Source organism: Tasmannia lanceolata, unplaced genomic scaffold (genome assembly GCF_043159265.1).
Source record: "Tasmannia lanceolata isolate RefF3 unplaced genomic scaffold, GAP_Taslan_0.1 ptg000016l, whole genome shotgun sequence".
NCBI classification, from domain to species: Eukaryota; Viridiplantae; Streptophyta; class Magnoliopsida; order Canellales; family Winteraceae; genus Tasmannia; species Tasmannia lanceolata.
In genome coordinates this window covers 744868-761217 of record NW_027518693.1, presented here as the reverse complement: position 1 = coordinate 761217, position 16350 = coordinate 744868, and the positions used below count along the sequence as shown (strand labels likewise).

Below are 16350 nucleotides of genomic sequence, written 5' to 3'. Positions count from 1 at the left end.
CTAGCGTAGGGGCAATGGCGATCAACATTATCATCAGCAAGAGTTTCCACGTCCAACACTTACCCCTCTCGTCCAGGGCAAGGAGGTATTTAGAGGGTTTTTTTTTTTTTTTTTGAATAGTCGCCAATTTTATTAAAAGAAGTCCGAGATGGTCAAGATACAAGAAATTAAAGAACCATAAGATAAAAATACATGAGGAACCAGAAGAAGTCGCGACGGAAGAGAGTCAAATGTGCCAAAGATTCTTTCGACACCCCCAATTTAGCCAAGCCAGTGGCCACCTCGTTTGCCGAACGACAGGCATTCTTGAAGGATAGATCAAAAAATACAATCTGAAATCTCATCAAAGTATCTATCAAATCTCCAGGGATTCCTTTGGGGCCCCTAAGACATTTGATGATGTTCAAAGAGTCCCCTTCAATCACTACCTTATCCTTCCCATTAGAGGTTGTTGCTACCCACACTGAAAACTATCATAAAGCGAAGTGCGCGCACGAGAGAGAGAGAGAGAGAGAGAGAGAGAGAGAGAGAGAGAGAGAGAGAGAGAGAGAGAGAGAGAGAGAGAGAGAGAGAGAGAGAGAGAGAGAGAGAGAGAGAGAGAGAGAGAGAGTCCAATTGATCATAGGATTTGTATTGCATTCATTAAGTGGTTACAATCCTAATCACTCACTTATTTACTGACAAGAGTAAAGTAATTACGGAATTGCTACTAATAATGAATACACCATAACAGCAATTATGCATGCACCGTAATGAAATGTGACATGGTTTTTTCCGTCACTCCCCTCAAGCTGACCTTGGTATCTGAACATGTATAGCTCGTCAGAAAAATGCAAATGATGATCGTTTGTGAGGCCTTTAGTAAGGTCTTTTGCTTGAGACAAAAAGGGGTCATTTCACCACTCTCCTCTGAAAAACTGGAAATCAATCTTTGTGTTTCATTTCGCCTGAAACACTAATTTTGTGATAACTTAATTGCACTTTGATTATCACTATATAGCTCTACATGTCCCTTTGAAAGCATACGCATTTCCTGAACTAATTGTCATCTCGGCAGTAGGAAAATCCATGCCACTATATTCCACTTTTGTCCTAAATCTTCCAACTGTGTATTGCTGATACGGTAACATATTTATCACACACCATGCTCCCACATTATACATGTATGACACAGATTATACCATTTGCCATATTACTTTTAATGAATTACTCTGGTTAACACTTTCTTATCTTTCATCCCTTACCCTTCATTCAGGTACTCAGGAGGCATCCAAGGATTTTAGATTTCCATTGAGCACTGCTGATTTGCATGCTTCCAAGGAGTGTTTTCATAATTAATAGAGCAAGAGCTCTGTCAGGGTAGTGGTCACATTCAGTTATTATGGATGGAAACTAGATGACCTTTAGTGCTAGTGAACTTGAACCAGTACTGCATCGTATTATACGTAAATCGGTCTTTCTGCAACTATTCAGTTACTTTAAGAGGGCATCATGTCTGTAGATTCACCTGCCACCCCATACACTGAGTCCAACCTCTACGCACTTAAAGGAAATGGCGGCAGCACCAGTATATCTAGTCAAATATTTATGTCTGATAAAAAGAAGTTTAAGTATGGATCTCGGTCTTACTACAATGAGATCTATAACCAACAGAATTCCAATTCCTCCTCCGAAGAATTTCTTGATCAAGGTCCCCACTCTTATCAGATGATGACTAGTTCAGGATCATCTACCACTGTACAAAACCCATATGACTCCTTTTTCGCCACAATCAGACATCCGAATTCCCAAATATTTGACGACATCACTCATGAGACTCACTCTGTATCTGAATGCTTAGATAGTGGAAGCCTGGATATTGGATTCGACTATGATGAAATCGCGTTAAAGCTTCGAGAACTCGAGAGAGTGCTTTTGGATGATAATGATGATGAGATGTTCACATCATAGATTTTGACATAAACCAAGGAAGCCAGTACTTTACACTCATACAAGCTCTTTCAACACGGCCCGATAAGCCGCCCTTTGTAAGGATAACTGGGTGGATGATCCAGAGTCGGTGCAGCGTACAAACGGTGGTCTAAAAATCATAGGGCAGCGTCTTGAGAATCTCGCAGAATCACTTGGGTCCCATTCAAGTTCCGAGCATTAGCTTCCAAGACTGTGGACGTGACCCCATTTATGCTAGATTGCCGGGCCAATGAGGCCCTTCTTGTCAACTTTGCTTTCCAGCTACATCACATGCCCGATGAGAGTGTCTCAACAGTCAACCAGAGGGACCGTCTCCTACGCATGGTTAAAAGTTTGGAGCCAAAGCTAGTGACAGTTGTGGAGCAGGACATTAACACAAACACTGCCCCATTCTTTCCTAGGTTTGTGGAGGCCTACAATTACTATTCAGCTGTGTTTGAGTCACTTGATGCAACCCTCCCTAGAGAGAGTCCCGACAGGGTAAATGTTGAGAGGCAGTGCCTCGCGCGCGACATAGTCAACATTGTGGCATGTGAGGGAGCGGAGAGGATCGAGCGATATGAGGTGGCAGGAAAATGGAGAGCGAGGATGACAATGGCAGGGTTTTTCGCATGCCCATTGAGTACGTACGTAAATGGGGCAATTCGATCAGTGCTGAAAACAACATATTGTGACAGGTACATGGTGAAAGAAGAAAGTGGAGCACTATATTTTGGGTGGGAAGACAAGATCTTGGTTGTTGCTTCGGCCTGGAGATGAGTTTTATTGCAGGTACAGTGCATTTTTATTTATTTTTTGCTTTACAGCACTATGTAACAATGTCAGAGAAACCTTATATGAGTGTTAGATGAGTTATGTAGTTTGTATGTCGGGCTGGTCATTTCACTATGTATAACCCTAGCAAGCTCTACAGTGTATCTACTCGATCAAGTGGTTAACTTATCTGCTCCGTCGGCTTAAAATACAGTGGGGGGCCCACATTGTTTGGGTGATGCAAACCATTCACTTGATGGGCCCTCACATAGATAAGGCGTGCCCAAAAAATCAGCTCCATAGGATTATCCCAACCCTTCGATTTGTGGAGGTTAAAATGGACAGGCATAAACCTTCACAAATCTGCCTCAAATATGGGTTTAGGTCGGAATGCACATTGGCAGAAATGACCCCACTTTGTACTTCAATTTTATGATTGAGTATACTGTCGCGGTAACCATTGGATGCCTAACACCATATCTGATCAATTGATAGGAAATATATACATCTTCATCTTAAAGTTGTATCATTGAATCTTGATTTGCGCTTCTTTCATTGTTCAAAGCATTCTAATTTATTTCCGTACTTCGGTTGTGGGTAATTTACCTCATAGAGTAGTGGTATAACCATAGGCAGGGGGGAGACTGCCTTGGATTTACATGGAACTTACATTGTAGAATAGTGGTAGTAGCGTTTGGTTGTCAATCTCGTAAAGTAGTTTTTTGCTTTGATTTCTTGGGAACGATGATCTCTCTCCCCGTTTGATTTCCCGAATCAGACTTCCTTTGATATCATTTTGATTCACGGTTACTAACAACCGAAAAAAAAGGGCGGCCCAATGCACGAGGCTCCGGCCATTACGGGGTCTGGGGATGGTTAGATGTACACAGTCTTACCCCTGCTTTTCAAAGAGGCTGTTTCCGTGACTCGAACCCGTGACCACCAAGTCACAATGGAACAACCTTACTGTTGCGCCAAGGCTCACTCTCTTTATCAGTGACAACCAAAATGTAAAAAATAATTTACTAGAAAATTGACCCACCACATAAATAATCTTAAACCATCAGAAAGAATGGGAGGGAGATCAAACATTATAGGTTTAATCAAAATATGATTAGAATGAAATAAAAACTGAAACAGGGTCAAAACATTATCAAAGTTCATAATCCCAAAAAATAAATAGATCATTCCTCCAGTGAAACCAGACCATTCCTCTCAGTTTTTCTTCATTTTAATTGTATATCATGCGAGAGAACTGTAACTTTAAATTGTCGTGATATATCGTCGGATATATCACAATATTTCAAAAATATTGTAAAAATATTGAGCAATATCATCTGACATATTGGAACATCGAGGCATGCCCTTTCAATATTTGAGTTTTTTTAAGGTACATGCTTTTATTTTATTTTTAAATACAGTAGGGTTCGCTCTAAAGGATGGTCCAAACCATTCATTTGTTGGACCCCAAATAAATATGTCATAGCCCAAAAATCATCTCATAGGATTATCCTAACCCTCCTATCTGTAGGTTTCTAATTTTCTATAAGGTGTTGGCCACTACAGATCGGAGGGTTAGGATTATCCTATGGAGATGAATTTTGGGACACGGCATATTTTTGTTGGGACCTGGCAAAGGAATGGTTTTTTTTTAAATTACGTGCATGTACATGCAGACCATATAAAAACTCTTCAATATTTTAAGTTTCTCAGTTAAATTTTTAACTAATAATCGTTTAGAATAAACCTCTAATAAGAAGATTTAGCTGCTTAATATACGTAGAAAGAAATAGAGCCGTACCGAATCTCCAAATTAGAATATGAACTTGAATTGTGTACGTAAATTTGATATTCTCTCAATAACTTGCTAAAATTTAGAGTCTATTGCAGTGGATTCCAATAAATTTCAAATAAAATTTTTTGGTTTAAAATTGTTTTATCGAAATCAAGTAAGTTAATGGCATTCAATGATACGGTCATATTCACTTGGCTTAGGTTCACACCCCCTTTATTATAGTTTTCTTGACAGAGAAAAGGGGATAATAACCGTGAGTATTGTTGAACAACCATGAGTTCTGGCGGGCCAAATGCTTTGTTGGTGAACCCTTAGGCCATGTTTGGATTGCAAGAAAAACATTTCTGATGGAAAAAATTTTCTTGAAATTTTTTTTTTCCTTACCGCGATTCAGAAGTACATGATTATTTGTTAATTTGGAGGGACATTATCATAAATTGAAGCTCCCTCTAGGAAAGATTGAGTAGGAAAGTAATTCTGGAAATATCTTTCCTTTCCAAATTTTTCAAGAAAATGCCTGCAATCCAGGGCCTAGTGGGCTATATGGAAGTCTAAAAATTAATTTTCCAGCATTTGGTAATTTAAATTTTGTCCAATATAGATAATTTTCCCTGTTTCCAAGGAAAATTGCATACCATAGCATTTTTTTATATTTTCCATGAAAAAATGTCCATAATTTATTTCTCTAAGTCCAAACACCACTAATATAAATCAACTGGTCATGTCCCCAGCAAAGGAACTCCTCTTTAAGAACTGGATACGAGAATTTCATCTCCTACCCATTCTAAGAAAACCATTTCTTCGAAGTTGACATACAGATGACTTTCCAACCAAGTTACGAGCTCGGCCCCCAATAACCATTTATGGTGTAACATACGATGAAAACAGTTTAAAACAGTGGTTTGTATAGCCGAACTGGGATTGAAACCCACAAACCTCAAGGTTACAACAACTGTTCCAGCACAATCTCACCTATCAAGATTCACAGTATCCATACAGACTGTTCTCAAGACTCTTGTAAAGATGTAAAGAGATTGCGCAAAGGAGTTATGTTGATGATGTTGTGATGAATTAATGTGGGAGAAAGTTATTATTAGTTCCAACCTGTGAGGCTGAATCTGTCGGCAATCCTTGTCAGTTAGTGCGTATCAATTTATACTAGTCCATGATTAGTACCTTATTAATTCTTAAAAAATAGCAGGAGTTGTTTATTTAGCTTCTGAAGTTGGTAATTTGAGGTGAGCAATCCTTTCTGTGTACTTAAAAATAGCAAGAGGCATATGTTCTTTTTCAGGTAACCTCCCCCTATGGAAACACAGTTCATCACAAAGAAAACGTGACAGTAGGCCAGTTTGCATTTACGACTAGTGAGGCTGGCAACTACCTTGCTTGTTTTTGGATTGATAGCCACCATCAAGCCGAGGGAGTTAGTGTCAACATTGACTGGAAAATTGGAATCGCGGCAAGGGACTGGGACTCTGTTGCAAGAAAAGAAAGATTGAGGTAAAACACTAACACCTTGCTTATTTTACTGTAAGTTTATGTGTTCAACACGATTTTATCTGAATTTATATTTGATTGTTGGCTGGTAATTTAGGGTATTGAGCTTGAGCTAAGGAAACTAGAAGGGGCTGTAGAGGCCATCCATGAGAATTTATTATATCTCAAGAGCAGGTAATATATCTTTTATTGTAGTTCAAAGTACTTAGCACACTTCCCATTTATGCTATTGTTGGTTTTGATAACTACTAATATTTGAATACAGGGAAGCAGAGATGAGGGAAGTAAGTGAACTAACAAATGCTAGAGAGGCATGGTTCAGCATCATGTCTTTGGGTGTTTGCATAGGGGTTTCGGCTTTGCAATTGTGGCACTTGAAGAGATTCTTTCAAAAGAAGAAGCTTATTTAAGTTTCTGTTTATCATGTCCAATGTTGGAAATCTTCAATGGTAAATTAAAACTTCAAAGCCCATTATCTTCTTGTATCAGAGCTTTTGAGTAGGGAAAATTTTGAGCACGTGTTCATGTGGGTCTTCATGTATTGTTGTGCATCTGTTTACGTGCAGCTCAAAAACAGTAGGCAGTGGAAATAGTTTCAGAGATTATATGCCTTTCAGTTAATTATGTTTTCTCGATAATCCCAAATAAGAACTCGGATATCCTAACTGCAGAAGCCATGGTTGCAATATTTGGTATAAAGTACAAACCCAGTCACTCTTGTGGGTTTCAAGATCCAATATGGACTGAATTATGGTGATTCATGGGTTGATCGACTTCAGGACTGATATAGCAAGATTATTTGAAAATTTATAGCTGTTTAAGGGATTCTAAAGAGCGATCAGAACAACCATTTCTTTGAGATCTTCAAGAGGCTACAATGTTGAAGGATACCCTGTTTCTGTTTTATCTTATTATGGGATTGTAAGCAACGGTGATAATGAAATTTGTTAGAGAGTCACATGATGCATGTGGGTATTTTTCAAAGGAAGAAGATGTGTAGAAAAACGTGCAAGTGGGGCCTACTTGTTCAATAATCCTATCTGTTAGAGTAATTAATTTGCTAGGGCCTGCTACTGGTGAGGCACATGTCAGAATCTACCTCCATTAGAATGGCCCATCCATGGCATGGCCTAAGCAGGTAAATGGTTCAGATTATTGAAGAAGTGGCCCCCACTTGGTACTTTTGCCCATTGATATTTTACATTGCTAAAAGGATCAGTACTAATCTTCGCACCCCATTAGTGGGAGTGATGGACCCCATCCAACATGATATGGGGGACCACCGAATTGCCATAGGCCCCATTGATCGCGGCATGAAGTTCTAAGTTAGGATGTTCTGACTGAAGTGGCAACTTAAATCTGCAGAACATCAATGTGGAATGCTCATGGTGAGCATTCAACATGGCTGCTTTTGGATTGTAGGAATTAGAATAAGATTGGGTGGATGTTGGGAAGCACATAAGGTTGAGGGTCCTGCGGATGTGGTTATTGGGCAAAAGCTTAGGCATGTAAAGAAAATGTTAAAGGATTGGGTAGCTGAAAGAAGACAAGCTGATTCGAGTAGAAAAGTTTGGTTGGAAAATAGAATAGGTGAATTAAATGTATTGGAAGTATCTGGATTAGGATCAATAATATCAAGGGAGGAATTGGGTAGGGTTAAAGAAGAGCATAAAGGTTTGCTGCTTCAAGAGGAGATAACGTGGAGACAAACGTCAAGAGTGAGATGGTTAAAGGAGGGGGACAAAAACATAGCCTATTTTCATGCTATGGCCAGTGCCAGAAGACGGAGAAACAGGATCGAGTCTTTGGTTGATAATGGAATCAGGGTGGCGGGGAAAGACGAGGTTACTAGAGTGGTCTTGGATTTTTATTCTTCCTTGTACTAAGACCAATTCCAGAGGAATTGGAGTTTAGTGAGCTGAGCATGGCCCAGAGGGGTGCGTTGGAGAGTCCCTTTGAGGAGGAAGAGGTTGAAAAAGGTGTTTTTCTATTGGTAAGGATAAGGCACCCGGTCCTGATGGTTTTTGTTTAGCTTTCTTTCAATCTCGTTGGTCGTATGTAAAGGGGGATATCATGAAATTTTTCGATGAGTTCAATAATGGGTTGGTTTTGGATAAAGGCACTGGAGCTACCTTCATTGCCTTGATCCCAAAGGTTGTTGGTGCCTCTCAAATATCTGAGTATCGTCCAATTAGCTTGGTGGGATGTCTACACAAAGTATTGGCAAAAGTGCTAGTGGATCGTTTGAAGATAGTGCTCCCAGCCATTATCTCTGATTGCCAAAGTGCTTTTGTGGCTAATAGGCAGATTCTTGATTGCTCTTTAGTTGCGAATGAGGCCATTGACTTTTATCTTAAGAACGGCATGAGAGGTATTATGTGCAAATTGGATATGGAGAAGGCATATGATAGAGTGGATTGGGATTGTTTAGATTACTTGCTGGGTAGAATGGGGTTTGGTAATAAATGGAGAGTTTGGATGAGGGCTTGTGTCTCTTCAGCTTGGTTCTCCATCCTGATTAATGGGTCTCCTAAAGGTTTATTTAAGTCATTGCGACGACTTAGACAGGGTGATCCCTTATCCCCATTTCTTTTTGTCATAGTGGCTGAGACTCTTAGTAGATTGATGACTAAAGGGAGCAGGTTGGTGTTATTCAATGGTTTTAAGATTGGAGGTGAGCAGGTGGAGGTGTCACATCTTCAATTTGCAAACGATACTCTCCTGTTTTACGAACCGGAGAGGACCTAAGTGATGAACTTAAAATCTTCCCTTCGATGCTATGAGTTGATTACTGGGCAGAGATCTAATTTTCATAAGTCCATGCTGTATGCCCTAAACATCCCGCAGGATGAGACGCTTGAATTGGCAAAGACTTTAGGTTGTCTGTTTGAGCAATTGCCTTCCACATACTTGGGTCTCCCTTTGGGGGTCGGGAGACCAAAAAAAATCTTTGTGGGAGCCTGTTGTTGAGAGAATTGAGAGGAGGTTGGAGGCGTGGAAGAGGAATCTTGTCTCTAGAGGCGAAAGGCTTGTGTTGGCTAAGGCAATGTTGGCCAATATTCCCATTTATTTTTTGTCTTTGTTCAAATGCCCGGCTAGTGTAGTTTTTCATATTGAACAAATCCAGCGCAGATTTTTATGGGGAGGCAACGAGGAGAGAAAGGGCATTTTTTTGGTGGGTTGGCAGAAAGTGTGCCTTCATGTTAAGAATGGGGGTTTGGTGATTAGGAGAGTGAAAGAGTTTAACCATGCTTTGTTGGGAAAATGGTTATGGAGGTTTGGGGAGGAAAAATCTCAGTTGTAGGTTAGAGTTATTGGGAGTAAATATGGGTGCAAGCCGGGTAAGTGGGAATCTGATAACCAATACAAAAAACAAGGATTGATTGTTTGGCGTGACATTTTGAAAATGTCAAAAGATTTTAATTTGAGGGTTAGGTTTAAGGTGTATTCGGGGGAGCGAATTAAATTTTGAAGGGATGTGTGGTGTGAAAATGAGCCCCTTATGATTTTATTCCCGGAGTTATTTAGTGTTGCCATTGAGAAAGATTTTTTGTTTCTGAGTGTTTTGCCAGAGAGGGGGGTAGTATAGTCTGGTCCCCTAAGTTTAGAAGGAACTTCTTTGATCGAGAGTTAGATTCGGTTGTCCAATTTCTTAAGCTTTTAGATGGGTGTTATAATAAGAGAAGCGGTTTGGACAAAAGAGTATGGACTGCAGAACCTTCAGGTTTTTTCTCTGTCAAATCTTTCTATTTTAGCTTATTGCCTTGCAGTGTATCCTCTATTTCAGCCGAGGTATGAAAATTTCATTGCCCGCCTAGAGTTGGTATCTTCGGGTGGGGCGGTATGTCGCGATCGGATTCAAACGATTAATTTCCTCTGGAAGCGTGATATGATGCTTGTTGACCATCGCCCCCTTTGCTTGAAGGATGGTGAATCTGTGGGCCCGTTTGGAATCAGAATCACTTGGATCCCGATTCCTCAGAAAACAGAATGAAAGTAAAATTAAAATAAAAATTCCATGGGCCCGTTTGGATACCCCTTGGATTTGGATTTGGAGGTGAATTTGAATTTCCAAAATCCATGGATTTGAAATCAAGAATTTTAAAATTCACAAATTTATAAATAATGTCGTTTCGATGACCATGTATAGATTTGGATTTCAAATCTAAATTAATTTTTTTTTGTTTGGATGCTCTCTGGATTTGAATTTGAAATCTAACAAAACCCAAAAGCCCTAAAATACTTGATATAGGGGCATTTCAGCCATTTTCCATGATCCAGGGGTATTCCAGTCATTTTACCCTATATGGGGGTATTTTGATCATTTTTATGTCATAAGGGTGTTTTAGTCATTTTCCATGACTCAGGGTATTTTGTCATTTTCACCCTGTATAGGTGTATTCCGGTCATTTGCATGCCCCGGGGTAAGTCTAGTCATTTTACCTAATATGGCATATTGTTATCATTTTTATCTCATGAGGGTATTTTTAGTCATTTTTCATGAGCCACCGATAATTTTCTATGATCTTGGGGTATTTTAGTTATTTTACCCTATATGAGGTTATTTGGATCATTTTTATGTCATAAGGGTATTTTAGTCATTTTGCATGACTCAGGGGTATTTTGTCATTTTTACCTAGTATAGGGGTATTTCTAGTCATTTTACCTAATATGGCATATTGTTATCATTTTTATCTCATGAGGGTATTTTTAGTCATTTTTCATGAGCCACCGATAATTTTCTATGATCTTGGGGTATTTTAGTTATTTTACCCTATATGAGGTTATTTGGATCATTTTTATGTCATAAGGGTATTTTAGTCATTTTGCATGACTCAGGGGTATTTTGTCATTTTTACCTAGTATAGGGGTATTTCTAGTCATTTTACCTAATATGGAGTATTTTTATCATTTTAATCTCATGATGGTATTTTTAGGCATTTTAGTCATTTTTATGAGCCATGGGTCATTTTTACTTGATCTAGGGGTATTTTAGTATTCTTCCATGATATTGGGGTATTCTAATCATTTTACCCTGTATGAGGTTATTTTGATCATTTTTATGTCATAAGGGTATTTTATTCATTTTGCACGACTCGGGGATATTTTGTCATTTTTACCTGGTATAGGGGTATTTCGGTCATTTTGCCTGACTCAGGGTTTTCTATTCATTTTACCTAATACGATGTATTTTGATCAGTTTTTAATGCCATGTAGGTACTTAACTCATTTAACATTTTTTGGTATATTTTTGTCATTTTAACCCCTTATGGGTCAGATTTAGATTTATAAATAACCTCTCGCAAAAAGGATTTATAAATCCAAAAAATTATGTTAACATGAGGAATTTGTAAATCTTGTGGATTTCACTCAAATCCAAATCCAGATGTCATAAAGGCTTGCCAAATGCCGAATTTGAATTTAAAATTCCAAATTCACCTCCAAATCCAAATCCAAATCCAAATCCAAGGGGTATTAGAGTGTTTGTGTTTGTGTTTTTTTTTTTAATCTCATTCCGACTGATGCAGAATTAGAATTTGTGTGTGTGTGTGTGTGTGCGCGCGTGAGAGAGAGAGAGAAGGGGGGGGGGTTAGGTGGTTTAACAGATTCCAGGATTTGCTGTTGGATGTGGGTGGTACGATCCTTGATCTTTGATCCAAAGCAGCCTCTTAAAGAGTTGCTGTTGGAATGAGAAAAGCACGGCACATTCCAAAATTTCGGAATTTCGTTCCGGAATTTGGAATGTGGGGATCCGGATAATCCACATGTATTTCATAGTCAAAACATCAATTTAATAATCCTTCTCCATGTATTAAAAAAGAAAGGTGTTACAAAATTTCGGAATTTCGGTCTGGAATTTGGAATGTGGGGATCCGGATAATCCACATGTATTTCATAAAAGGACCTTTGGAAGCAACTATAAAATCATCCAAAATAGGGAAAGGTTATTAGCACATTTGTCACGGTTAGATTAAATCTAACCGGGAGCAGATGGTCTCTAGATCACACATTAGGAATTTATCCTCCAACATCATTTGACATTTTGACCCCCTTATGTATACCTATGTGTGATTTTGACCCCCTCATGTATTCATGAGGGGGAGTGCCAATATCATTTGACCCCCTCATGTATACCTATGTGTGATTTTGACCCCCTCTTGTATACATGAGGGGGAGTGCCAATATCATTTGAGGGGGTCAAATGATATTGGCACTCCCCCTCAGGACACTATAAGTAGCCAAGTAGGTCTATACCTATGTGTGGAAAAATATGTAGCATCGTAAAACAGAGAATTGCAGTGAGAGCTAAAAAAGGAAGATAGTTAGAGAGAAATTTCAATGTTATTTTCATTTTTAGTGTCCTGAGGGGGAGTGCCAATATCATTTCAAAGCGTGACTCCCAGGATGTTTGTGAACGAAAATAGTATATTTTTCCTTTTTTTATAAAAAAAGGAAAAATAGCTGCTTGTGAACGAAAAATAGCCGGTTCGGACCTTTTTTGCTATATTTTTTCCACACATAGGACAATAGCTGAGCCATTTAAGATAACCCAAACAACAAAATAATATATAGCAAAAAAGGTCCGTCCACATCAAGATATTTTCACCCTAAATAATGTGTCTAACCAATTGGGAAATAATATAATATATAATCAATTCAAACATCTTGATGTGGATGGTTGCTTTTTTTGATATTGGCACTTTTAGATTTCTCTATAAATACCCCCGCTTCTTTCATTTCTTAAACCATCCATCCTTTGAATTCACTTACCTGTTCTTAAAAAAAAGGAAGGTAGTTAGAGAGAAGAGAGGAGGATGGGTAACAGTGGACATGTGAACGTAGAGGTTTCTGCCTCTTGGGAGAAGATAGAGAAATTTTTATTTATTGGCTCAGCTATTGTCCTCGTCGGTGTTGTCCTCACCGTATTCTTCAAATACGGAGGCAAGTGCTTGATTCGTGTGGGTGACAACGACAATGAAGCCGTGCAGAATGGAGATGGAGAAGGATCTCAGGAATTTTAGGTTGTTTGAGATACTACTTATGATAGTATTTTGTTCTACTTATGATTTTGTTCTACTTATGCTTTTGTTGTTTGGGTTATCTTAAATAAATTTCGTGAGTTTTTTTCTTGCCTTTCACTAATCCATCTGTTGTTGTTGGCCAAATTACCCAATTGCCCTCTCTGTTCTTTTTTCTTTCTTTCTCTTTGTTTTCTTTCCTCTTGTTTTTAAAATTTTTAAGAACAGCTTATTGGGTCAGCCGGTTCGGACTGGGTCAGATGGACCGGGATTATTGGACTTCTTTTTTCTTTCACCATGACCTCTGTCTAAATGGGTGGACCACCACGGAAAAAATAGATGTTAGCCAATCAATGGATTTTGCTTTAGCTTCCTTCTTTATCCCTGTTTTTTTCTTGCTCAAAATCTAAGTGACATACGCTCCCCTTTTTTAACTTGGGACAGCCTTCTCTAGCGTATTTATGACTACTCTTTTAGACTTTTACACTAGAGGGGGCTGTCCCAGGCAATAAAAAAGGGGCGAATATATCACTTCCCATATTCCATGAAAGAGAAATTCCAGGGTCTAACGGGAATGAATTTTCCTAAAATTGAAAGATAAAAATGCATATAGATTGAGAAACTCCTAATAGGTACACATTAGAAAATGTAACTTTTCTATTAGGACAATTTTTAGCCAAAGCCCATCAGGTCTAGACCAGGTACTTAATGGGCTTTTTATTTCAGACATCTCTCTCTCTCTCTCTCTCTCTCTCTCCTCAAAGAGCAGAGGTTCCAATCATCTTCTCCTAAACTCTGCATATTTTAAACACCGGAAATGATGTATCTGTCCCCTCTTTTTTCCCTCGGGCACCCCCTTGTACTAAAAAGGGGGAGAGAGAGAGAGAGTAAATTCCCACCTTGCTTTCCTTTGGTTGTGGGCTTGTGTGAAACGACAAGTCACAATCACAAGTGCTGAAATACAGTGGAGGGGTGGCCTGGGAATGAAAAGGGGGAGAATATATCACTTCCCTTTAAACATCACAAGTGTAAGATCAACGGTTTAGCTTTTATGGGCGGAAAGAGGCTTGATGATCAAGTGGCTCAAAAGGCATTTGGCCTGGTGAGGGAAGTGAGAGTGATGCCACGTCATCCAAGAGTAGAATTTGGAAATCCAGCTATCCAGATTACTAGAGTAAAACTTTCTGAGCGTTAATATTTTATCAGTTAATTTATGTAATTGATTATTGTTAAAGCTTACAACTAAAACACGAAGTTATCTTGGTTAGTGCTTAACAATCAAGCTTAACAAACTGCTAATCAATGACTTAGGCAACCATATACGAGGATGGCAGTGATTAAATGATTTTAAACCACTCACTTCAAATGACCCATTAATAGTCTCACTTCAAATGACCCATCCAAATTTCACTCTTGGATGAGGACAATAGCTCTATGAAGGCTCAGCTAGGACGAGGACAATAGCTGAGCCTTCTCTTGTCCTTGTCCCAGAAAAGGACAAGAAATTTCTCTCTAACTACCAAAAACATGATTTTTGGTGACATCATTGGGGACGTTAATCCGTACCTTGTCAGTTTGATCATTCATCCACTCATAAGAATCCGTATAACATAACATAGGGTATTGGAGTGCCAGAGAATAATCACGGCCTTTTTCAGTACAACATATTTCCCCATTGGATACAAAATTTATTTTCCTAGTCGACAACTATCTGGCATTGCCACTTTTTGGAAGCGTAATGGACTAGAAAAGCATATAGATGTATGGCAACTATCAGGCATTGCCACTTTTTCAGGGCTGCCCTGAAAAACTATCAGGTCCTACTTTTAAAGTGGAACTTTTAGATTTCTCTATAAATACCAACCTTGTTCTTTCATTTCTTAAACCATCCATCCTTTGAATTCACTTACCTGTTCTTAAAAAAAAGGAAGATAGTTAGAGAGAAGAGAGGAGGATGGGTAACAGTGGACATGTGAACGTAGAGGTTTCTGTCTCTTGGGAGAAGATAGAGAAATTTTTATTTATTGGCTCAGCTATTGGCCTCGTCGGTGTTGTCCTCACCATATTTTTCAAATATGGAGGCAAGTGCTTGATTCGTGTGGGTGACAAGGACGAGGCTTCGGGGAACAAGGACAATGAAGCCGTGTAGAATGGAGATGGAGAAGGATCTCAGGAATTTGAGGTTGTTTGAGATACTACTTATGATAGTACTTATCATAGTATTTTGTTCTACTTATGATTTTGTTCTACTTATGGTTTTGTTCTACTTGCGCATTTGGACATAAAGTCTTTTTAAAGAGGTGATATCTCAATTGCTATTTTTGGTGTTTTTCTACAAAACGGATTCCCGTTGTTTTTCCTTCTCTTGGGAGCAATTGAGCAGAAGAAGCTTCGTATATCTCTTATGCCAAAGTCTAAATAAGACCTTATGCCAAAGTCCAAAGAGTTTTTCCTTCTCTTTAGAAATAAGACCAAAGAGAAGGAAAAACTCTTTGGACTTTGGCATAAGGTCTTCTCTAAATAAGACCAAAGAGAAGGACAGGGTGCTACCACCCTTGATGTTTGATCCAACAGCAACTCTTTAAGAGGCTGCTTTGGATCAAAGATCAAGGATCGTACCACCCACATCCAACAGCAAATCCTGGAAAATTAATTTTTAGACATCCAAATAGCCCCCAGGCCCTGGATTGCAGGCATTTTCTGGAATGGAAATGAAAGATATTTCTAAAATTACTTTTGTTCCATACAAGTGAAATGCCATTGCCCCCCCCCCCCCCCCCCCAAAAAAAAATGAAATGAAATGATATACTGCCACAAACCTCACGGTTACAACAACTGAGCACAATCTCACCTACCAAGATTCACAGTATCCATATAGCCTCATGGTGACCTAACTTTTATGAACTTACAGTGGAGCTGTGAGATAGCTCACCCTAGAGGACATGTAATATGTCGTGAGTTTTAGCCAGATTTTGAACAAGCACGCCTTATGATATACAGACTGTTCTAAAGACTCTTGTAAAGATGTAAAGAGATTACACAAAGGAGTTATGTTGATGATGTTGTGATGAATTAATGTGGGAGAAAGTTATTATTAGTTCCAACCAGTGAGGCAGAATCTGTCGGCGACATTGTACATGACAAGATTCCCCCAAACTGGGCCGAAGAGACGCTCCCCTCCAATTGCAAATGGCAGAGCCCATGAAGAGAGCAGCACGGTGAACACCATGACTCCAATTGCTGCTCCAACAACATCTGCCAAAGGGCCCGGCATTGATTAATCAGAAAAAGTACCCGCGGAAGTTAAATTTG

The 16350-nt window shown here is 39.0% G+C and overlaps 1 protein-coding gene and 1 long non-coding RNA gene across 2 annotated transcripts; both read left to right on the top strand.

The window, feature by feature from the left end:
• Nucleotides 1–1491: 1491 nt before the first annotated feature.
• On the top strand, nucleotides 1492–6016 carry LOC143848842 (scarecrow-like protein 1). The gene is given in 5 exon segments (XM_077357903.1): nucleotides 1492–1690; nucleotides 1936–2040; nucleotides 2043–2126; nucleotides 2129–2742; nucleotides 5814–6016. Coding segments are annotated over 4 exon segments (990 nt in total). The 3' UTR covers nucleotides 2731–2742; nucleotides 5814–6016.
• Nucleotides 6017–6110: 94 nt separating this feature from the next.
• Nucleotides 6111–6635, top strand: LOC143848770 (uncharacterized). The gene is made up of 2 exons (XR_013235468.1): nucleotides 6111–6193; nucleotides 6285–6635. It is a non-coding gene; the product is annotated as an uncharacterized LOC143848770 (long non-coding RNA).
• The last annotated feature ends 9715 nt before the right edge of the window (nucleotides 6636–16350 follow it).